Source organism: Lepisosteus oculatus, chromosome 21, assembly GCF_040954835.1.
Source record: "Lepisosteus oculatus isolate fLepOcu1 chromosome 21, fLepOcu1.hap2, whole genome shotgun sequence".
Lineage (NCBI taxonomy): Eukaryota > Metazoa > Chordata > Actinopteri > Semionotiformes > Lepisosteidae > Lepisosteus > Lepisosteus oculatus.
In genome coordinates this window covers 12,309,808-12,334,931 of record NC_090716.1, presented here as the reverse complement: position 1 = coordinate 12,334,931, position 25,124 = coordinate 12,309,808, and the positions used below count along the sequence as shown (strand labels likewise).

Below are 25,124 nucleotides of genomic sequence, written 5' to 3'. Positions count from 1 at the left end.
TTGCTGAAATAAACACGTGAATTTCCTGCCAACATTTTGCAATTTGTTGGGTTTTTCTTTACTCAGTGTTGAGAGAGGAAGGCTTTTGACTCATTCTAGCCTGTTCTGAGACGTCCTGTAGGGTCATATTTTCCAAGCACAGACTCAGGAAATGAAAAGCAGAGTCTTACCAAGGCCTCGGAGCGCAGGGTGGGTCTGCGGACAGGCTGCACGGGAGGAAGCATGACGGGTTTGGAAGTTATGGGCACAACAGGGCGGCGCTGGCTGGGCGGACTGGGAGCTAATTGCTATGAAGTGAATCAGGACCAAAACAGCAATAAAATGCATCAGAAAAATGAATCACCCCCCCACCCAGAGAGATCATTATAGAGGTTTTAGGGGGGTTAGAATGGTGCGTGTGCTTCCTAAGACCTTATAATTTCAGAATTCGTTTTGAGGACTGATTTAACTTTTTAACATTTTGGGGGGAAAATTGACCACTTTCTCTCGCTGAAGCGAGGTGTCATTTGATTCTTTCAGGTAGTGGAGAGCTGGTCGTATTCATGTGATTCCACATTGCAGTGGTCCTGCAGAAATGGCCTGGAGTTAATTAAAATGTCACATTATAATTGAATTTTAAATGAATGCACTTGTCATTCAAAATCACCCACTATAATATTACCAGGTTAAATTCCTATTCCTTTTAATGTAAGAATCTGCTTCGTCACCCACATAAAATTTTAATACACACCACACAGCTGCCTGCTGCCATCTAATGTCATGATAGTAACTACCTGTATATTTTCTTCTGATGGGACATTTGAGTGGTATGATAACTTTAAACTTTTTAAGAAATATCTTTTTTTCTGTAATATAGAAGTATGTATTCTACAATATTCCAATTTTAAAACCTCCTTGCGATTCTCAACAACACAATTTAAAAGGCACTGTGATTATTTCCTACACACAGTACACAAGCATACTAAAAGCAACATTTCCTCCAAAAACCCAACGGGGAAATTAATCTACTATCTTTGGTGTGACCTTTGTAGTCAACTTCTATCTATTCTATTCCTGGTATTTTGTCATTTCGAATTTATCAATTTACTTGAAAGCATCTAACCTTCTTTCTCACAAAAGACAACACCCTGTACTGTACAACAGTGTTGCCTAACAGTCAAACTAACTCCAACCAGCTTCAAAACCACAACCAAACCCAGCAATATTCTTTAAGGCCACACATCTCCCTGGAATACTGGCATTCATTTAATGACCAAATTAAGAGCCAGTTTCAGAATATGTTAGATTAAAGACTGTTACGTACCAGTGGATTGCTTGAGGTTGAAATTCTGCTGGCATGAGATGTATTTCTCATAACCTGAACCGCATTAAAAACAAAGTTGCAACTCAAACTACTATTGAGAAAATATAGAGTAATGAGCAAAAGCTATTGCATATCAGTGACTTATTTGAGTATACTTTCAATGTTTAATAATGTTTGACTTTGACAAGCAAAGATACAGAGTAGAAAAATGCAGAACTTAACTTTTTTTTCCATCAAACTTCAAACAAATAACACTCACAAACCAAACATGCAAGCAACTGTAGTGCACATTATTCCATTAAAATTGAAATCTGATGTCAGAAATCACCCAACTCATTCAATTTCAGAAAAATATTTTACATTCTAACGTACAGCCCGGAGACACACAAAATATGTTTAAAAAGAAAACAACAGGATGGAGGCAAATTAGAAGTGCAAACTTTCATTACATTAGTCATTACATACATGAGAGTTTGTGCTGTATATTGCACTGCAAACAGAATACCATGCTCACACTGCATTCACAACTAAACAAAGCTGATAAGATGTATAAAGGTTTAAGCTGGCTAATCTTCCTTTCTAACAAAAGCAATCATGCTGCTCATTAGGAATGCAAGCTACCTCAGTGGCATCACGCTGAGCCACCCTGGGACTCGGAGGGTAGGAGGGCTCACCACCTGGGCTGACCTTACTGTAAGCGGGTCTGGCCCTGTAGTTATGCCCTTCCCAGTCAGGGTCCGCCGAGCTCGAGAGATGAGAGCTGTGGCCACCGAACCTGTCCTCGGGGTGACTGGGGCCAGCAAGCTGAGCAGGAGGGGGGGGCGGAGGGGGCGGCGGCGGAGGAGGGGGGGGCTGTGGGTGAGGCTGGGGAGAGGAAGGGGGCCAGGAGGCCTGGGGGGCCTGGGGCCTGGCGGGGGACAGCTGGGCAAGGGGGGGGGGCGGAGCGTGCCCGCGTGAGGCCGAGGGGTGCTGCACTCTGGGGGGGGGCGGGGAGTGGGAGGGCCTTGGGGCTGGGGCAGGAGGGGGCAGTCTGGGAGAAGAGGCCTGGGGAGGCCGAGGAGGGGGGGCGTTGTTGGGCCTGGGAGAAGGAGGCAGTGGGGCCAACCTTTTCAAAGGCTGCTTTAAACTCTGGTCCACGTCATCTAAATTAATGTCGTCCAGGTCTGTGGTGGTGAGCTGCAAACCTCCTGCAAACCGGCGCACTGAGGGTCCCGTGGAGGGGGCTCTGTCTGTCGGCACCTGAGAGGACACTGAATCAGCTGCCGACACACTGCACGTAAACTGCACGTGAGCCCTTACAGGACATGCCAAACGAAAATACAGTAAATGTGCAAGTCGTGTAATATAATGCTCCAAGTTAAAATTCCACAACATTCCTTTTCTGATCATTGTTAATTAAATCCTCCCAGATTATAAGAAATAACACAGAAAATAAGATTTCTAAGATACTAATTAAGTATATAACCGACACAATTTATCAAAACGTGGGGAAAAACAGTTAGCCTACCAAACAGACTTGCCATAGGACTCAAAAGCAACATTTCCTACAGTACGTCTGCCTGCTGCTGAATAATCAGACACATGCTTGACTGTAGTACAATGCAGACGCCAGAGTTGAAACATTCAATTCTTAGATGAGAATGAGGTGAGTTTACCTCAGTGGACTCATTCTCTGCGGAGGAGATTTGCTCTAATCGAGTCTGACAAAGCCGTTCTACCCAGTGTTGAACCTTTTCCGACTCCTCCAGGTCCTCTCGCTCGGTCTCCGACACCTGAATCACATTACCACTTAGAAAGCAAGGGCACAATGCACACCAGAACAAAGACCATCGGCCACTGCACAGCACTGATGCGCTGCTGAGTGCTTCTTAACATGAGAAAGAGAATAGTAAATAGCAGTGGCTTTTAAAAAAAATTGACAAAATGCCCTTTTACATTGCGATTTCGATATTCTAGTTTAGAAAAACCCAGAAACCACACAAGCTAGCAGTATGCTTTAGTGAAGTGCAAATTACACAAAGAAAAACATCTCACATAACTATGGAAATCTCTAATCAAGTGTCTAATAAAATAGCAGTATTTGGACTATTCAAAAACTTCACAAACCTTAAAGTGAACCTACAATAGTTCTGGTCAGAAAGAAAATGCTCATATTTAGAAAGAAAAAAAATCATGCACTGATTTCACTGCACTCATTTCAAAACCATACCTCTTGCACTAGCCTACTGATTTTGAGCTGTTTTTCTCGTTCTAACATTTCTTCTTTTTCCTTGGCTAGCTTCAGCTCAAACTCAAGCTCCTTCTTATTCTTCCTCTGTTCCTGAAGCGTGTCATTCTTAGAGGGCTTCTTTTTTCCTTTTTCTTTTTTTCCTTTCTGAGACGTGACAGCAGATTTTTAGCACACCACACAAGGAAACTGACGGATGTACTGTAAAACACTCTTCATATCATTCCACCTCCTCCCTTTCAGATGCAATAAAACACTGAAAATGTTTTCAAATTCTCTAGTTACGTTACAGGAATTGCTATGACTTAAACAAGCACAACTAACGATACATTCAGTGTTTAAAAATTTAACTTAACAATATCCCAAGATCTCATTCTTTTTAGTGCATAAAGGATTATGTATAGTAAGAAGCACTCAAAAGTTGATTACTCTTAAATCAGAGTCACACAATGAGGACATTTTACAATAGATGGTTACTTTAAATGGTTAAATGGTTACTTTAAAACCCTATGAGTAGCTACTGAATTCATTGCTATATATATATATTGTAAAGTGTCACCAGAAAAAGAAACAGCTGCAAACCCCACTGCAACAGCAAAATACTCCACACACACAGCGCACCTTTCGAAGTGTAGGCAACTTCCCTTCATATCTGTAAAACCAGCCGAAAGCTACAGGGACACAAAACATATACTTTGACTTAGAGCGGATTGTACTCCAGAACACAGAAGGACTTCGACAACCATGCCAGCCAAACCACACCGCTGCCAGAGATGAGAATTAATAACCAATAGAAAAACAATATTGATGTCAAAAGTAAAAAAAAAAACGGATTATGTGATCGCCTCTGACTGGAAAAAAAATATTTTTTTAGGAGGTCAAGGAGAGTGCCTTGTGAAAAATATATTGAAATAATGAACAGTCACAATCCCTGAGGCAGGTGTATTGCTGTGGTAGCAGAACTGTATGGGTAGATAAACACTGCTTCACTCAATCTGAATTCAGTTCTTGGGTCCCCTTTGGAATCACTGGCAGAGTCACTGCGAACAGGAAGACGAGTAAGCGCGCCTACAAAGCACCGCAGGATCCCCGCAAAAAGAACAGGAAACCTGAAAGGAGACCGGTTTTCGGAAGGATGTGCTGCTGGTCAAACAAGCGTGACCAGCAAGACTTGGTTGTCAAAAGGAATCTAGCGCCAGCAGCGACTGTATCAGGATGGCCGGCTGCAAACCTGCTGCCCATTCACCAGGTCACTTGCGTCCGGCCCCTGCTCATCCTCCGCATTCTCAAGCTGCCAGGCAGACGGCCCGTTATCTGGTAAGGAAGTCGCAAGGAAAGAAGATGAAAACATATCCTAAACATTCCCTGAAAGACCTAAAAAGACCAACAAGAAAATGGCCTCATACAACTAGTACCACTCAAGAATCCAGGTCAGATGAGTTAGAAACAGATTATGGTGAAATTGTGATGATAGAGGAAATGTAGGAAAATCACACAGACATGTACTGTATGTGTGTAGGTTCATCACAGTATAAATAAACAATATTCATATTTGTATTTATGTCTGTGTTCAAGTGATCCGACCTAACACAAAGAAGTTCCTTTCATACTGTACCTACCGCAGTTTGTCTGAAGAAGACTGTTCACTCAGAACTTGTGTTAACACCCAACATTCAGCATGCGGCAGGCCTGCTGTGCGCAGCGTTTATACTGAGCTCAGTACAAACCTCGGACTAACAAGACTGTCATCATTGTGAGTGAAGAATAATATCAATTCCTTGCACTGGTATAACCATTTTCATTTCAAAGGAGCTCAAAACATGGGATCTTTAACGCGCAGATATTCAGGATCTTAGTTTATTCATCTATCCACAGGATGGCACTGGTCTGTGAGAAAAAGTTGCTTGTAGAATATGCTGGTCAGTAGGGATTTCTAAAGTTTACACTTATTTTTTTTTCCCCCATCACAGCTGTCATCTTTATTAGCACCCGTTCTTTGTACTGTGATGCCTGGGCGAGCCAGAACTTGCAGCCCTCAGTCTCCTTAGAAACCGGGAGCATTCACGCGAGGAGTCGATCATCTCCAGAGACTGTTCAGACTCGCTCGAGCTGATTGGCCCAACCACTTTCCTCCAATAAACGGGTTCTAATCCCTTCACACCCTGCTCTGCCACCGATCTAGTGCCGTGTTCTTGAGATACCTTTCCACCTGGGTAATGCTCTCAACATTGCTAACCTGCATCTCAGTAGGACAGTCAGCTGAATCCTGTCTGACAGACTCCCTGTCTTTCTTGAGACCCCTCTGCCTGCCTGCGCCCTGCTGCTTTCATCCAAGACCTGGACCATGTTTCGGAAACTCTGGCGAGCACCCCTGCATGGCAGCAAAGCCACCCTGCCCGGATCAGCCCTGATAGGCGCTCTTGCCTGCTTTCTCAGATCAGTCCCCTCTGCTACCCCTCTCCATCCTGCCTTGGCAATCTCCGTCAGCTTTTCCGTCCCGCTTTGGCAACCCGTCAGCCGTCCGCTGTTTCCGAGCCTTCACTGGGCTCTAGCCATTGGATTCTCCAGCTTGTCAGCAAGACTGCATTCTTCATCTGCTAACCACACCACAGCAAGTACGTACTGTAATCTGCATGCACAGGATCTACTGCAGCTCTTTTCCATAACATTTCTAAACCCTGTGTCAGGTACCCATTCTACCAACAGCAAATGAACTAAAACCTCGATATAACTTACAGAGGAGGTCTGACACAGATGCAACCCTCCACATACAAGACTGTATACCCCTTGCACATAACGTGTCAGGCAGAAATCCCTATAAACTGGACCCAATGAAAAAATGGAAAGTGTAAAAGCAAACCCCAAGCGAAAAGGCTCATTTCCAAATGAATTCCATGAATTAGTCGTACATATCCAAGGTATGAAAGGTCCACAGATGATGTCTGCGTTTCTGAAGTGCCTCTGCAGCCAGGTGATTACCTGAGCTTTTGGGTTTCGGCGGAGAGGGGGTGTTCCTCTCTGCAGGCGGGGGCACGGGGCTCTTTGGCTGCTCTCTGGGCCCCCAGTCCTCTTCCCATTCCCTTAGATGTTTCCTCTCAGCCTCTTCAATTCTGAAACAATACACACAGTATATTTCATGCTCATGTCCTCATGGGTGTATTTGTATTGTATTAAAAAAATGCTGCTGACCAATTTTGTTCTACATAAAAAAAACACATTATTGGCTCTGCAGGCTTGAAGGACAGTGTTACTGAATCACATGCTCACAAGGGGTTTAGCCTCACATAGAGTGGCCTTTGGCAAGGCTTAAATAAAACATCCACCCTTTAAACAACATTTGAACCAGCCTGATACCAGTTAAAAGAAGGTGATACTTGGCTATAGTGTGCTAACTGGAAAGCGTGGTTTACTGTTTTTCTTTTCATACCATTACTGAAAGGAAGAAATGCACCTTGTTAGACTCAAGTCTTCAACTTACATGCAAACTGAAATATTATGAATCAAGAGCTCCGGTGATGGAGTAAATTATTGTTTAATAATGTGAACTTTAGTCAGAACTTCCATCACCTATTTCTTATCCAACAGTTGACTGGCAATGTTATGCTTATACAGTATATACTACACACACAAGGTTATTAAAAACTGTTGTGAGTTAATGTTCTACTTTTCTCAGATTAACAGGTGATATGTGCTACCTCTTCACTAGAATTTGCAAAAGAACACCACAGAGACACAAAGTATAGTTTTGCATATTATTAGTTTAGATGTTATCTGTCATGTAAAGGGAGTTTAAAGGGAAGAAATTCTAGAGATCCTGGAAAACCCTATAATGTCTATTCTTGTTCAGATCACTACTACATAAACAAAATCTCTATAAAACATGCAAGGTTTGTTAACTGAAAGATCGATGGCACTTCTGCGTTGCCCTCAACCTCCTGCCCCAGCAAGCACTGTTGAAATAAAGCCCAAACTGATTAGCTGTAATAGACCACAGCATCTTGGCCTGAACTCAAAGATCCCCGAGCATCCTGATGGGGAATTATCTGGAGGCTTTGCCTGCCAGCTCTAGCTGCTAGTTTCTGTATTTCTCCTCTCTGGCCTGACCACCAATACAATTAGACAGCTACTACATCACATAATGTTTGAGCAATCTTTCTACTTGGAGAACAAGCTGCTGTACTTTCTATTCTTTGTTTTGTTTGCAAATGCAAATATGTGTTTATCCTTTAAAATTTGAGAACACAGTGAAAAATTGGAACTTTGTGCACCAGTTTCAAAATGTATAACTGTTCATTAAAGTCACTGTCATTGAACAATATCATGATACAGAACTCCTCTGTAAATGAATTCTTTTTTTTTCCAAAATAGAGTGGGGCCAAACGTAAATAGGTTTGGGATATGAATCCATATGAATAAAGTAAAATGTTTAAATGTTGTTGGTAAAAAGATGCTTAACATTTGCCTTTGAGATAAAGTTTTTATTCATAAAATCATTTAAACACAAGTGGGATAAGACTGACCTTTCCATTTCTTTGCGATAGCGTTCTTCTTCCTCTGCAGTCTTCTGAGAAATCTCTATCTGCCTCCTAAAGAAACATGGACATAAAAGTGCTATTTCAAAAATGATGATGTTATGATAGTTTCATTAAAAAGATATCCCTACCATTTACAGCATTATATATCTGATACTGTAGTTATACAGTACAAAAAAAAACATATTGCGGCAATGCTAACCACTTTTCTTGGTGTGTTTGTGAATGTTTGTGTCTCTGTGTGTCCTGTGATAGACTAGCGTCGTGTCCAGTGTGTATTCCAGTGTGCTCACTGGGACAGGCGTGAATGTGGTTAGAAAATTCATGGCTGGATATTAAAATGCTGACTGTGCCTTAACTGAAAGCCACAAATCCAGAAATTGAATGAAAAATGAAGGCAAAGGCAAAGGATCGGACTGACGTGAAACCTGAGCCCAAAATTAAATCACAGGCAGTCCAAAATGAAGCTCACACAGTGCAATCTGTATAATGCCAAGCTTCATAATATGACTGTTACCATCATTTAAAATACATGTTCCTGAAGTATTTTTTTAAGACAACTTCATTGAAATTGTTTAAATACAAACAAAGACCCAAAACAAATTCAGTAGCCAAAACTGGCCTACATTACACATAACACATTTTACTGTGTGTTGATTAATGAAGTGAAATGTAAACATATAGTGTGTACAATTTAATAAAAACAGGGATTAACTAACATACTTGTGATGTACAGTATATGGCTAGGATTTCTATCTCTAGCTGTAAACAAAGTTGTGTAGTTTTTACTCTTTAACTTTTACTGTAATGTTACAAGATACTGTATGTAAGGAAAACATTCATTAAGCCTAATGTGTCCGGGATTCATTGATTTTCTGGACAGATGGCTAATGACTATGTATGAAAGAATATGCAAAAACATAGCTATTGTTGACTAATCGATCATTTTAATACGACCCATTTCAATAGACTTCATTGCTAAACGTCAAGCAGCAACATATGTTACAGTATCTCATTTAGGGCCATTAACTAAAAATACTGTCTTTAATGGTCTTTGTGTGCAAAATGTCACAGAAGGTTTTACAATGTTTGCTCATGTGTCTGATTCATCGGCAACCAAGTAAAACTGGTAACTAGGCAATTATTCTTGTAACAAGTACATTACCTAGAAAAAAGCACTGAATTTACATGGTATCAGAAGTGGATTTAAAGGTTAAATATTAATTCTAGTGGATCACATTTTCTTCAAAAAACTTTGAGAAAAGAGAAATCTTTTGTGCATTTAGAGATATTCACAAAATCAGAGATTTACAGCGGTATTGCCAAATGAATGGACTGCAGTCGTGTTTCGAAAGGACCACATTCGAGAGTAACAGAGTTGCTACTGTAGGTCTCTCACAGTCTCTCTTTCTCTTGCTGTTCCTTGAGGATCTTGTTGGTCTCCAGGGCCACTCTCTTCTGGTGCATCAGCTCCTGCCGTTCCACCTCTCTGCGGGACTCCATAACCAGTCGCTCATCATCAGTCATGAACAGTTCCTTGCCCTGCAAACAGCAGTCAACATCCCCGCAGTGAAGATGCCATTCCCTCTAACAGCAGACCCAACGAGTGACTGGAGACCCATTTATTGCAGCAGGATAAGTACGGTGCCGCACCCAAGGATACAACAACAGCATCGCATCTGGGACTTGAAGCCATGACCCTCCAGTTCAGGGCACAGAGCCCTTACCAGTACAGCATGATGCTTCCACTCCACTCCAAGAAAAAGACACATCCTTCGAGACTAACCCAGGGTCTTGCCACAAGGGGGAGCTATAAGGATTAGCGCACAAGGAGTTGCCACAATTGTTATTGTGGTGAGAGAGATGGATAATATGCCAAAAAAGGACAACTCACACCACCCAATAAAACTCAAATATCCTCTGACGGTTTGATGAGTAGGCAATGAAGGGAGGGATAAATACTTGATATTCAAATAGTAGATATAACTAAAAAAGAAAAACGTTTTGAATATCAGAATGTACTCACTGCTCCTGTGAGAACTGTAATGGTCAAGCTTCGACTGCTTTTAAGGACCCTCACAGCCTAGAAAATAAAAGGTATTTAGCCACAGTCAAGAATTATTTTGATCATGACAAACCAGCTTAACAGCTTAAAATGTATGCCTTATTTATTAACTTTAAAGTTTATTTCATTCTTTATATAATGTTGCTTCTGGTGCTTTAATTTAAAAAAACACGTTACAATGAAATGTAAAAGTTGTTTATAGATGACATCTGCATACTCACTGTAAGAAAGGCCAATTGTATCTCACAAAAATAGCCACTTACACATCTCACAACTACTGTAAAACCACTTGCCTCCTTGTGGTCCAGGTTTGTGAAGTCAACACCATTCACTTCAACAATTTGATCGCCCACCTGAAATAAATGCAAAGAAAGTTACATTTTGAATTTCAAAGACAGATAGTTCTGTTATCTTAGCTTTAATCCTTGAGATAAAATAAATACACACTTCCCAAACCATATCGCTATCCATATGAAAGTATTGCCAGTATACAATAAATCAGGGGACAAAAGTAATAATGAGAAATCCTTCCATTGTAAGGAAGCCAGCGTTCATTCAGTGTTGAAGAACCCTAGCTACAGTACATCGCATGTCTAGAAATTGTCCATTGGGTAATTGTAGTGCAAGCAATGAAGATGTGAATTTTAGAGGAGATGGTCAGTATAGATGGTAACAAACCACTTTTACTGACAACTAGTTTTTTATATGGTTTAAAAATAACAAGAATATCTGATCATTCCAATGGAATTCTTTAATGCCCCACAATTAAAAATGACAATGGGAATGTTTTTATTATCATAAGCATCAATAGCAATAATAAAGTATGAAACTAACTCAGACATAACACTCCACAGCACATCTTCATGTACATTAAAGAGAGACAGTTTACCTGGAGCCCAACCTCTGCTGACAGAGAGCCTTGCTTCACATTACTGATGTATATCCCCGGCTTCTGTGTTGGACCACTAGAAATGCTGAAACAAATTAACATTAAGCAGCATTAGTACTTACAGTACATAATTAATACTAGTAATAATTAATACTCAGCAGACAAACACACTGTTTACAAATTAAAAAATAATTTTATTTTTTAGCTAATTAAAATTTAAGAAAATGTTTAAAAAATACATGCATTTTATTAACTGCCAAACATATACAGTATACAGTATATATATTCCTAATCAGAAAAGCAACAGTAACAATCATTCAGAAAGTAACAAACGCTGTAAGGTCAGTGCTGTTACTACTAGAGGGACAATGGCTACACATAGAAATACCATTTAAAACTCTTCTTAGCTTTGACACTTTCTAACTATGCATAGCCAGTTGTTTCATAAATGACAGACCTTATTCCCATGCCCTTTGTGCCAACAAGACTGAGGAAAACCTTTTTCTCTTTCAGCTCTTTCCCTCCAATAGATGCCAATCCAGCGACACTGCTTTTCTTATCCTATATTGAAGTACAAGATGTGGAACATTAAAAAAAGCTAAATCAAATCTTAAAGCTTCATACTGTACATGCTGTGGTTGTCATGGGCCATTTGTGTATCTTCCACGACAGGTATTTACAGGTACTTTCTTAAACAATGAATATGGATTTTCTGTTAAGAAATTAACCTAATTCATATTTTGATTTTTAAAGCAAATCTGAAAAATTAAACACTAACAATGCTGACAGGAGAAAACACCATGTAAAACATAAGAGCAAACTTTAATAAGTATTCATGTAAAATACATATGAAAAATCACTATCCAATACAGTATATACCCTACATTACAGTATACAGCACAACATTGCTGACTTTATTTGCATTATAGGCAATCTAATCTATGATCAATTACATCCAACTATTTTTTTTCGAGGAGTTAAAGTTAAAAAGCAATAAATCTTACCCCAGTTTCAGACACAAACTGGTCCACATACTGCCACTTCAGGGGCTCATCGGATGAACTATGTAGGAAAGCAGTACTTATTGATTTTTACAGTACATAATGAACTCTGACTGTAAAAGTTCCTGTACCCAAACCACCCAAATCCAATTGTTCCATCAATATGCAGATCAATTTCTTGTCTTCTGGATTCCAGTCTTGTGAATCCTTAAATCATGATACTGCTTGAACTGAACAGTATATTGTTGTTTTTAAATCAGTATTTTTTAAAACACAAGTTACCAATCACTACATTTTAAAATAGATTTTCACTGCATTATACTTTGTATTAGAAATGATCAAGTATAAATTCCAAAAGTGTTCTTTTTTTACCTTTTGACTGGTATCATGCCCACATCTGCAAACGAAGAAATTATGAGTTTAATGATAATTGAATATTTAATAAGTGAGTTAATCAATAAATGTATAGTTTACAAAGTGCCTTTTCGACAGGAAACCTAGATTTACAGTACTAAACTCATTCAGTCTATGCAATTGAGTGTAACTGGTCTACTAATAGGCACCTACAATGAGACTTCCAATAGCACTGTCAGATATAACTGAAAACAGATAAAGGAAGACTAAATAAGGCACATTAATTTGTTAATGGTGTATTAATTGTATCTAAATTAATATGTTTCTCAATTAAAGTGAACAAGGATTATATTAAAATCATTACTGAATGTTATCAAACTACACTGTAGTTATTATCAGAATAAGTACAATGCTGTGAGAAAACAGTTAACTATTTATTTTCTGTTTCATGTGGATGACTCCAAGGTCTTCATTACTAATGGCTATTTTCATGTCTTTAATATATTTATTATACTAATGATCGTATACAGCACCTTATATAGAGAAACAGTGATGGTTTTTGCTTGTCATGTACATATAATGGTACATAAATATTTGGCTCAGCTTTAGATCAACCAAAGGCCACCTGTTATATGTGACATTTTTGCAATCTATCTGTATCTGTATCTTCTGTAGCCTTTTGTCATCTTTTTTGTAATCTGAATCATATACATATACATACATATTTGAACATAGCAGTGAATTACATCAAATTGCAAATGATTTAGTCACATTTGTGTAAACAGAGGGCAGTAAGAGCTTCTGTTTTCAATGAGACAATCAAGTTTAACCTACGCCTGACTTTCAGGGAGACCGTCTTCTTGGTTCGGATTAGGTTAATCACTTCCTCGTGAATACATGAAGAGATGGAGTAGCCATTAATCCGGACTATCTCATCCCCAACCTAAAGAGACATGGACAACATTAGTTACAAGTCATAAACTACAGTATCGCACCTTGTGGGGATTAAGCAGTTTGATTTGTTTATGCAATGCTGCAATAATAACAATCAGAGTTTGTTCTCAATGTGACCAAATAATTAAAAATGCAGGAATTTTGATCACTCTTCTGCATTCTTGAAGATTACACTATAAAGACTAATTGAGAATACTGGCTTAATTAATCATTTAATTTAAAAACTGGAGATGCTCAAAGCCTATTTAAAGCCCAGAGGGACAAAACAATCAGATAATATTTCACAAAAATGCATTATACCTTACAAAGGTATTTTCACTTACTGTACATGGTATGTCACTAAAATTTAATAGATTACATTTTCATCAAAATAACTAATTCTTGTCTACTTTACTTACAAAAGTAAGGAACATTATACTGTAATTCACAGTTTTGCCTCCAATATGTTAGATTAGTCAACATGTTGTCATACACTGTAACTGTGACAATGCTTTCTGTAGATTTGTAGGAACGAGAAAGCCTAAGAGTGGTTGGTTCCAGTATGAATACAATGTAACTTAGCATTTTGAAACCTTTCAAATGATTCTATTCAATGCTCTGATATTTCTAACAAAAATGAGAATTATATTTTAAAAAATTCTAATCTAATCTAACTAATTGAATGACTGGCCATATTTGTTAAACAATAATTAGCATTATACTCTCAGTTTGTCCCACTTCATCGGCTTTTTTTCTAATAAAAAAGTTACAATATATTTTTCATCCATTAAATTTTGTAGTGAAATCTTTCTGAACAGTCTAACAAGAAAAGTAAATGTGCAATGCGCCCTCTACTGGCCCTTTTTTATTATTTAATAGATTTCGGAGAGGTTTGACTCCTCTTAATACCAGTCTCAGGTGCTGGCGATGTATGTACTGTATAAAGCGGTTCACAAATTACTAAATGGCTCATTTATACAAAATCACATTACTCATTACATCCTTACAGTATATAAGTATCTGAGGATGGTTTCCAGATCCTAAAAAATAAGATATAAACTGTCCTGTGCACAGAACTAAAAAAGCAAGCCTCAGAGCACTGCTGTTTTCAGAACACTAACACTAAGTTCTTATCTCACTTACCTTTTTAATTGAAGAATCATACACTTGTATGCCAAATCACGTAAATGTTTACATGACAGTTCACTCTCAAGAAAAATAAAATCAATTATAAGCTCAATATTACATTTTATTGTTTTAAATATTTGTTAAGATCACACTCTTAAGAGGATTATGTAAATTGTGCACAATGGAGTTTTCTTGATTTATTTAACTGGTATGGTTTGCTTTAGATATTAACACAAAGAAAGTAAGTTCACAATCTGCAAAAATATGTTGATTCTGTTAGGATTTGTCAGATCTGTGTCTAGTTGTATTTTCATAGGGTGAAAGACATGATTGCTCCTAAATCATGTTCTTTTAAGAGATCAAGAGAAAGCCTTGATCATGATAAATATCACTCATTAAGAGTTAGATTCGCTAGGAAAAGGCACAGAAGAGAGACTGACCATTTCCCTCGCCACATATTTGCAACATATACAGCAGATGAATGCAGTAGATTTAACTTATTAATGCTCAATGAGGCAAAAACAATGCTAATCTTACTAGTTGCCAATTACAAATGAAGAAATACTAAACTACAGAGGTAATGCCAACAGTGTAAAAGAACAGTGCCCTTAAAATTTAAATTCCTTTAAACCTGTTTTAGTGATTTGCCGGTCATAGTTACAGAAGGTACTGCTGTTGTGTGCTCAGCCTGCTGTAATGATATTCTCCTACCACAGCAGTTCTTGTTATAGTTATATGAGTCCTTATTAACCCTAAAACACTATTAAGAAAAAGCAATGCAAAAATCAATCCACTAACACTCCACTTAGCAAGCAATTTTCTGGAATTTAGTCTGATTGGTTTTGAGGTTTTGAAAAAAAAAAAGGTTGCTGTGTTAATAAGTGCGAGTTAGAAAATTCAATATCAATGTCATTCCCAAACAATGGATAAGATTAAGTGCATTTTAAAAGATTACAGAGCTTGAAGGGATTCGGCCGGCTAATACTCCCGAAAAACTGCCCTGGATGAAATTTCATCAACAGTTCCCTCTGACATGAGACAGCATTTTCCAGGACAAAGGATTGCTTATATACTCTTCATGTTTAACTGAATTCAGAGCTGTCTGGAAAGACTGTCTGATTCTGCAACGCACCAAGGTAATCCCTGTCTCCACATACCAGACAGACCAATAACACCACAGTTCTGATTCCTTTCAATTGCCACACAGGAGCTTTTTTTAATCTCTCACAACTTTAAGAAACTCATGACTAGTGACACTGGCTGCACAAAAGCAATTCAAGTAAAACAATTTCAATACTTTTGGTATCACTTTTCACTAGTTTTAGCCTTGTCTTGTGTAATGTTGAAAAAAAGGTCTACCGTATGTTGAATATTCTGGACATATTGTCCTGAACATGTTGTTATATCTTCACAAATTTCAGTAACAACTACCCATACATTTCAACCCAAGTGTCAGGTGTAACAGCCTTATTCACTAGATGGCAATAAAGAACCAGAAATACTGTATTACATGATAACGACATCATATTGAAAACACCTGTAAACCACTGTACTCAAAAAGCTAATTATTTTTTTTAGATAATAATATTCATGCTGCATACTGTAGCTTGTTAGTTAGCATGTGCTACAAAAGGAAAGTAGTCACTCCATAAAACATCCAGGGGCTTCTTGATTTATTTACACCTTATGTCTGTAGTCTCCTTTTAAAATGTATCTGCTACATTCTTATTTCATCCACATATCACAATTAAAACATTGTTAATTAGCCTTTACATAGTCGTCTTCACCATATCTACCAGAGGTTCTCATAAGTGGTACTGGGTTTTTCCACATGCCATGAGTTTGATTCACTGATGAACACAGCATGTACACTGAATATGATTTGCTGCAATTGTTTGCATTTGTAATTTGCATATAGTCTTTCAGTGAATCAAGCTCATTACATTGTAGAAGTGTCACCAGAAAAAAAAAGTAGTTAAGGAGACAAACGCTTTTTTCTGAATAAAGCACAGAAATCTCAAGTCTCCACCTAACTCTCATGGCAGTTATTCTATGACAAAGATGATACACACTGAAACCTCGGACATTAAAAGAAATGGGCTGTTTTCTATATTTATTTCATTCTTATTCTGAGAAGCTTTAATAAACACATGAACACTCTAATGACAATGAAGTCGGGCAAGGAGCAGAGTCACAGATGGGCAAGAAACTCAGGTAAAAAAAACCCTCTATACTGGATGAAATTACTTGCATTGCAGGGCAGAACAGTTCTTAAGAAACTCCATTTTAGTATCAGCACTCTTAGTCAGCAATAGAAGATAATCCACTTCAGAAGCTAACCCTTTTATTCATTTTGTGTTGGCTTCTATCCACCCTAATTAAAAAATAATGATAAGAACCCGTTCAGAGGACAAAAGAAATGCATGGCATGTCAAGTGAGCAGTCCAGAAACACAACGGGACACAGACACTCGGACACTACCTCAAGGCTTTGGAATCTATCAGATTAAACCTTAGAACGTTTCCATCAGGCAAGAATAGAGAAAAAAATGTCTAATAGCTGAGTCCTATATTTAGAAATAAGTGTAATGTTCATTTTTATGCAGTATAACTTTGAGATATATTCTTCTCAAAGACATTTTTTATTTTATTTCTAAACATCAAAACATGTAACCAATGAACTGCTGCAAGGATAATGATATTGTTGAAAGACGAATAAAAAGTATGAAATTTTCCAGTATAATGCTCAAAAGTTTGCTGTTTTTAAATGGCCAAAGTTACATTCAGCATTTAATTTGTTTTTTCTTTAAGAAAATGTTTTTTTCCTTATTATTCGTGAAAATAATCAACTTGGTGCACATTCCCGAACCTCCGTAACAATTCATTAATACACGTCACATTTTAGGGTTGTTTTTAACCAATCAAACATTCTTTGGATTCACCATGGATCCATTATCAGAAAGATGATGAAGGCTGTGGTCAGCCTGAACCTATCCTGGCAGGGTGCAAGACAGGAGTTTGCTGCATACAGTACCTCAAATGTCCTAAGAGCTTTAGGTCATATGATGGATATTTACTGTATGTACTGTATGTGTAGTGTCCGCCATTATTCCCAGCACACGCATGCAAGTGAGATTCCTTACCTGCAGGCCCACGTTGTCAGCTTGTCCATCCTTGACTATTTGTGAAATGAAAAGCCCACAGTTAAACTCCAATCCTCCACGGACACTCAGTCCCAGTCCCTCAGGATGGGTTCTGTCCAAGCGGACTTCTTTCAGCTTCCTACATTTCCAGTGTGAAAAAGTGGCGCATTCAAGTGACAAACAGAAACACTGGGTTTCCTTTTCCAATCACAATAAGGTAATACTATTAAAACAAACACTTACACTGGAAAGGCCATATAGAACATGTGTACCTGTTTTAATTCTTTCTTATCAGCTGTGATTTACAAGCTTGCATTGTTTGCATTTTAAACCTAATAATGTACTATACAGTACATTCAAAATATAGCTGCCTTTCAACTTTTCAACTTAGTCAGTTGTTTTCTCTTTTGCTAACACAGAAATACTTTCTTCTTTCAGGAGTAATCCTATCCATTTCACTGTATAATGTTAAAGTAAACAGATACAGTTGCTTATGTTATTTTTATATGTTCATTAAATTGTGTTTCTTTTGCTTACAAATAGAATCTCATGGGCCAGTTTCTTTTTCAACCTCAATCACAAAAACTCTGTCTCACTGCTAAACTCATTCCATTACATTTAGATGTGGATCAGTGAATCTGAAAACCAGCAATTCAGTTAAAATGGGATTATATATCAAACTCTTTTTTTTTCTTTTCTACATTTCTTCCAAGCTTGGCCCATCTGTTTTACAGCATCGTTACATGGGCATCTGCAGAAGCCTGCTCACCTTGACCGTTTAGGGGTGAGCTGGTCATACTCCACCTGGTGCTTCAGGGGGATGAGAGGTCGAATGGAGTCAAAAAGAGGCAGGCGGCTTGGCTCACTAATGACCAGCTTTAGATCACCAACCAAGACAGGGAGGTCCATAGATCTGGGAAAGAAAAGATGAAGGGCTACCAGAACAAAGAGCTTTAACATCAGCCCAGCAATGGCAGGGGTACAGCTGTATATCTCGAGCTCAACAATAAATGTCTCCTTTTGACAACTTACTCTGTGTCAAACAGCCTTTAAGGCTCGAGGCCTGAGAACACTGATGAAATAGAACATTTAGAAAATGTGAGAAATTATGAATTAAAATACTCCCTGGAACCATCCGAATGACTAAACGTGGTTGATTTATTCAATCAGACAAGCCAGCTGAGAACAAATTCTCATTTACCACAGCAACCTTGAGAGCATGCATTTATACAGCAGCTTTTTTACTGGAGCAATCTGAGTCAAGCACTAGTTCAAGGATACCATCGCAGTAACCCCCTGACACACCTACCCATTTCAGTCAATAGCCTTAATGACTCCTGCTCCTATCAAACGGTACAATACTGTGACATGTGATGTGTAATGTATATTGACTTTAACATTGAAACATCATGTACTGTACAATTAAAAATATATCTGCCACCCCGACTTTCAAGCAACGAGATAATGAAAATTATCTGAAAACCTCTTGGAAATGTTTATACAATGGATAACCAAATCTACTTAAAAAACTTGTTGCAATTAACACAAATAAATGTAAATGTAAAAAGCTGTTTTGCTCTGTGGTAGTTTCATAATATATTTTGGGACATCTCCGTGAGGTTGTCATTTTAAAAAAAATGTATATTATGCACTTTCTTATAACTAAGAGGCACTGTAACAAAATAATGCCTTCTGACACAATTAAGTATTAATTCTCCATTACTAAACAGGTCCTAAAAATTAAAATAGGTCAAAGGAAAATGACTGCACCATACCGACATCTACAGTATATCAAATCCAGTTAAGCAAAGATATTAAATGTGGAAAATTAGCTTATTAAAACAATGACAACAGTTCTAAAAGTGAAGAATACTTTTGGATAATAAAAAATCTCAGTGAACTTAAAATTGCCTGAATACATTAGCTCATGCTTAAATTAGTGCCTTATTTTCTGTAATACTGTATACTGTACACGATGACAACCACTGGATAGGAGGTACTTTGCAGATCTCTATAAATCATGTTATGGTTCACTTAAAAGTTCTCCACAGCTGCTGAGCATAAAGGTACCAGCAAGTTCCTGAAGCACTGTAGTAAACTATACCTCATAAAAACTGCTCTGGCATTGTATGACAGCTGTTTATGAATTTAGCAACCTGGTGGAGTCTTTAAATTATTAACCATAGCTATTTCATTTCTGACGCACAAGCAAAAGCGAATATGAATAGAGGTTCAATTGGACAGGGAGTGAAAGAGAACTGGATACATATCCAGTGAGAAACAAAACTGTTCCTCCTTACAAAGATCACATGGAAACTTCTGCAACATCTACATTTCACTCCATTCAGCTGCTATTATTACACAACTCAGTGGAAACAATACCTCCCACTGCGGAATTCTTTTGTCAGTATTCCTCAGACAAATCTTGACAGAATATACCGTATAAGCACATCTGCTGAAGTTTAGTTATTAAAGTGTATGAAATCGATTCAGTCTTTTTAAATGCAAAATGTGCAGTGTGGATAAGCAGAGTGTCTCACTGAAATCAAAAGATGAACTAACATTACTAAGCTATGCAGTAATGATAAAAGTACAATCATTTATACATAAAATAAACATTTTACTTGATGTGAGAAATGTTCTGCATTTCATAACATGCTGGGATTTTAAGAGACCTGCATTTCATGCATCACATTTAAATAACTTTCCTGTTTCCAGCACAAATGGAAAGAAAACTTATTATTCATGGGTAAAATATTAATAGTGTGATACAGTACTATAAGTCTACATTGAGAATATTAACAAAATATCTTAAAAATATTGTATAAATAGTAGTGGGTAAAATGGACAATATCAGAAGAAAATAGCCAAGAAAAAACAGGACTCACTGGTGGTACATCCGCAGCACATCGTAAAGGTAATCCTTTTCAGCTTCATTGTCAATAAGCAATTCCACCTACAAAGTAAAGCAACCACACAATGATAACATTGTTTTAACATGCTGATAATATACATATTCAGAACTGACTTGATGAACGTCTTTAGAGAGCATACAAAAGGATTTCAACAAAAATGAAAAACGGATCCCACATACGGCATTGCAGAAAGTCATGCGTTTATATAGTCCCTTACCTGGTAACGGCTGAACTGCTGGACAAATATTTTCAAAAACCTTTTCGGCCATTCATTAATGTAGCACATTCCTCCCATCCAGAATCAGTGTAGCTGCTTGTGTAAAGTGATCACTGGCTCAAGAGCAGTGCTACAGTTATCCAGAGGGTATTGTTGTCTACAATAAGTTCCCGGGGCAGATCGCTTTCTCTGCTCAGCCTGCAGCCTTCATCTGGCTCAGTACTAGTAGCCACTTCTATGCGTGGTAATGGGAGGTTCAGCTGGAGCAGTGTCACTTTACAACACATTCAACTACAGCCTCCTTTCCACAGGCCCTGCAGTACAGTATATAAAGAGGCCTTTTCTCCCGACTCTATTAGTAACCCAAAAAGGTCTGATTTCTGTCGCATTTGGAAATAAACTTTCCTTCAGATTAAGTTTGTTTTGATCAAAGAAACTGCTTTAATATGAATTTTAAGAATATCTAATATTATTCATTAAAATTATTAGGCGCTTTGTAGGTGATGCAATTCATGCACCGCTGAAAAGAAGCTTCTGCCTGGGACAGCAGATCCAGACAAGGAAAGAAAAATGTTGTCACCAAAGGGCTAAACTTTAAGAAGGCCAGATTGTGAAAGTCCAGAGTAGTCAGGACACTGGGGTTAATTAAAAAGCTCACTCATATAAACACTATCATGCAATCTGACCAAGTAAGCAGGGCCTTGGTTTAACGTCTCGTCTAAAAGATGAAACCACCTCCAACATTATCCCAGGTCATGAGGCACTGGTTTAGGCCAATCACAGGCTCTAGACTGTGGACAACCCTGCCACTCCAAAACACCCGGGTCTCTAACGGGAGAGTTCTCCATGCCATCAGTGATCAGCGTGACTCCACTCTGCTCCTGCCGGGATCTGATCACAACTGCTAGTGACCCAGAACCACACAGCCAGAGGAGACTTCTGCTCCTGTGGAGCTGTAGAATGCAGTGGACTTCAACACCAGGTCCTCTTCTGTCACAGAGTCTTACCCTGTCTAGCTTTCAGAAGGGGGTGATGTCACTTCTGTCACTGACTCAGTGCATGAGCCCTGTTACACCAGCACAGACTGACAGCACTGTGACTGGAGTTGGTACTCTGGTATCTGTGATGGTGGTGTCCTGACAACTACCCCTTTCTCTTTGTAACTTTACAAATTACAGACAGATGCAACTTTGTCCGCTTTGGGACAGCTCATCAAGAAGTAACACTAATAGACCCTATTGTCAACAACAGCTACTGCCCTACCTGCCTTTCTTTAAGCTTCCTCATGCAAGCATAAATAATATTCCTCCCATGATATTTAAAAACCTTTTCAACACATTTTCAAGGTGCATGTTCAGTCAGTGTTAGAGCCCCTTCCTTTCTGAGAATACAGTCTTGCAGCATTGCAAAGTACAAAAGTGGATTGCAAATATTCCTAACTGAATCATCTGCAGCACACAATGCACTGTGTCTAAATTTAGATTTCAACCTGAGTTGTATTAAAATGGAGCCTTTACTATGTAATTAAAGATGATGTGTGCAAAATGGCAGCTATACCGCTGAGTAGGTAGAAACATTCATACGTCTCGTAACTCATTATTGCACAATTCATACCACCCCAAAGACTTTGATACTTGAAAGCCATAAAACTTGCCATACTGATAGTGAAATACCAGCAAACTATGACGTAAAAAATGGACATTAAATAAACAGAAGCTAAAAATAAAAATTGAAAATAGCACTTAAGTACATATTCCAATTTGTGTTAAATAAGAGCACCAGAGAAGATTTAAAACGGCATATCTAAAAGTGACATTTTCTGTATATATTTAAAGTCTGTAAACACTGTTAAATGAGTGATATTGAACATAATGGCACAACATGTGAAAACAATTTACATTTTCATGTTAGTTCATCCTCACTATATGGGAACACGGTTGAAAGAGTTTAGCCACAGTAGTAGCAGCAAACACGTGAGATGGATCAAATGGCCTCCTCTGGTTTGTAATCTTCTCAGGTGAGATGACAGAAGAAGAGCGAGTTTAAACATCTTTGTAATCCTCTCCTTCAAGAAGGATTATTTCCCCTTTTTTGCAAATGAGCATAATGCGTAGCACAAAACAAAACAGTTTGGGAATATTTCCTCTTGAGTGCCATTTTTCAGAAAGTACAGCCTTCAGAAAAACCAGAAACGGCATTTCAAGCACAATCAGGAGTGACAAATTAGATAAAAGGTCAACCGAGCTCTGTTGATTCAAAGCCAAGTGTCCTTTATTATGCAGCGTTCTCCCCCTTTGATGTCATTCTAATTTAATCAACAGTAAATCAGCAAAGAATGTTTCTGCCTCACTGAACATATTTGGTAGCATCTATAAATTATGTGCTGAAGAGCACAGCTTTATGGGGTCGCAATTTAGCGACTAAGGCACAGTGAGTCTTTTTTATATGGAAGAACCTACCCCTACCCATGGTGCAACTTTCATATCATGTGGCGTGTCAGATATTTGATGTTTTTTTGTTCGTTTTTAACGTTATAAATTATGATCCTTAGCAACATGATGTTTTATAGACCATGTGTTGTACTGTATGTGTACAGATGCTACCAGTTAACTGTTTTCCACATCTGAGCATCTGGACTTGTGTATTATTTAGTGTTTTTGACAATAACTTTTAGAAATTCACATTGTAGCATCGTTCCTAAACCCAATCAATCACAGATGTAGGCCTAGAAACTGCGAGAGTTTATCACGTTTTCTGAAGTGCAGCCTACTGTATTGATTAGTATTTGCATAGTAATCCCATTCTTGCTCCTGTTTTGAAACACAATACTGTATCAAATGAACTATAATTTATAAATTCCGTCCAACAAAAAGCAAATTAAAAATAGTAAATACAAGTTATTTCGATACACTCCACTACACTCCATTAGCTGCGCTACACATTTTCTCAGCTAAGAGTAACAATTACCGCAACTGTTAGAATTCATAATAATAAAAACATTCAAGAAATAAAATAAATTAAGTAAGTAAATAAGTTAGTAAACGTACATAACTGCCACGTACAACGCCCTTCCCCCATGTACATGGTTAATTGATAGGGGTCAGAGTACATATAGTACATGTCTTTTGTCATCTTGGCGTTTTTTTTTTAAAAGACTGTTTTACATGTACTGTACATGTCTTGATACACACGTCTCATCCCAAGCCCCCGCGTTTCCTACCTTATGCCTGAATTCGCGAGCAACTTTTCGCTCCATGGTTGTGCGCAACACCGGGCTCCTGTCCGCGCTGCCGGCTCTGCCGAGCTCGTTAGTGCTGCTCCTCTGCGGCTGTCTGTCCGGCGCTGGGAGGAGCGGAGCGCTCAAGGCGCTTCCCTGTTCCTTTCAATACAAGGCTGGAAAGACGCAGGTACAGCTACCTGCTGCGCATAGACCGCTCCGGTGTGAATACCGGCCGGTCTCCTCGTACAAATACTCTCAACAAACCGCTTCCTTCCGTTTTGTAGTTTGTGTATACTGTATCCAGCATTTGTTTTTAAAAATCACTATATTTTAGGAATAAATACTTTCGGGGAAGAATGAATACTGTTTCACGAATGCGCTCTCCACTGGATTGACATCTCTTTCCGAACTGGTACAATATAATGTACCCGAGTTCTTACTACGCCCTATTAAGATACCTCTGGTCGACAATATTTCTGAAACATAATTAATTTGTGAATAAGAATTACAAATAAACGGTGAAAAAATATTTAACATGGCTTACGGTATTAATGTTAACGTAACAAGAATAAGGGGTTAACTACGATGATGATAGTTATCTATTTTATAAGCATACATTAATCTCTGAAATGAAGTCTTTTACTTTTAAACATGTATCCCTTCTGGAAATAAGTGCCCTATATATAGTATATATAGCTTTAACAAATAAACATTTTTTCAATGTGAAGGGAAACAGGTGAGTGTTAACTCAGATCTCCGCTAGGTGGCGACCTACTTACTTATTCAATCCCCTATTCCCAAACAGGTTTGTGTGGAATTGTGAAGGTATCTTAAAAATTTAACATCTCACCTTTTTGATTCAGTTTTGTTTTTGTAAAGTACAATGAACAGAAAAATCTCCTTTTGTTTTTTAACGGATTCGGATTTAAACTGTGAAAGTAGACCACAAGCTTGGTCTATAATAATTTTTCAAATGCATTTTAATTATTTTGTAGTTTACGTTTACACTTCTCAGTCTTAAAACAATCGAGGCACAAAACCTTCAAATGAAAAGGAGAATAAAAGTCAACTCTGGTATAACGGATAATTTAAGTCAAAACAGGAGAGGCTTAAATCAGACCGTTCTCTGGGCAAGGAGTCTGAACAGCAAGTAATATTCTATTTCCTCCGAAATGCGTTTTTAATAAGCTGTTTCAAG

General features: G+C 38.1%; 1 protein-coding gene across 3 annotated transcripts in view; it reads right to left on the bottom strand.

Moving 5' to 3' along the window:
• ush1c (Usher syndrome 1C) overlaps window positions 1-24,341 on the bottom strand; it is a 39,266-nt gene extending 14,925 nt beyond the window's left edge. The window contains exons 1-16 of one of the 3 annotated variants that reach the window (XM_069181700.1): window positions 20,707-20,895; window positions 20,463-20,530; window positions 18,344-18,487; window positions 17,575-17,713; window positions 13,206-13,314; window positions 12,390-12,414; window positions 12,021-12,078; window positions 11,474-11,577; window positions 11,017-11,101; window positions 10,421-10,480; window positions 10,089-10,145; window positions 9,462-9,604; window positions 8,051-8,116; window positions 6,510-6,640; window positions 4,762-4,844; window positions 4,010-4,201 (exon numbers count right to left, since the gene is read on the bottom strand). In XM_069181700.1, coding sequence (XP_069037801.1) covers window positions 4,025-4,201; window positions 4,762-4,844; window positions 6,510-6,640; window positions 8,051-8,116; window positions 9,462-9,604; window positions 10,089-10,145; window positions 10,421-10,480; window positions 11,017-11,101; window positions 11,474-11,577; window positions 12,021-12,078; window positions 12,390-12,414; window positions 13,206-13,314; window positions 17,575-17,713; window positions 18,344-18,487; window positions 20,463-20,530; window positions 20,707-20,784 — 1,527 coding nt within the window. In that variant the 5' untranslated portion in view covers window positions 20,785-20,895 and the 3' untranslated portion in view covers window positions 4,010-4,024. Of the gene's footprint in view, window positions 1-4,009; window positions 4,202-4,761; window positions 4,845-6,509; window positions 6,641-8,050; window positions 8,117-9,461; window positions 9,605-10,088; window positions 10,146-10,420; window positions 10,481-11,016; window positions 11,102-11,473; window positions 11,578-12,020; window positions 12,079-12,389; window positions 12,415-13,205; window positions 13,315-17,574; window positions 17,714-18,343; window positions 18,488-20,462; window positions 20,531-20,706; window positions 20,896-23,926 lie in introns of those variants that run through there. The other 2 variants (XM_069181699.1, XM_069181698.1) reach the window with 2 other exon arrangements.
• Window positions 24,342-25,124: the final 783 nt, after the last annotated feature.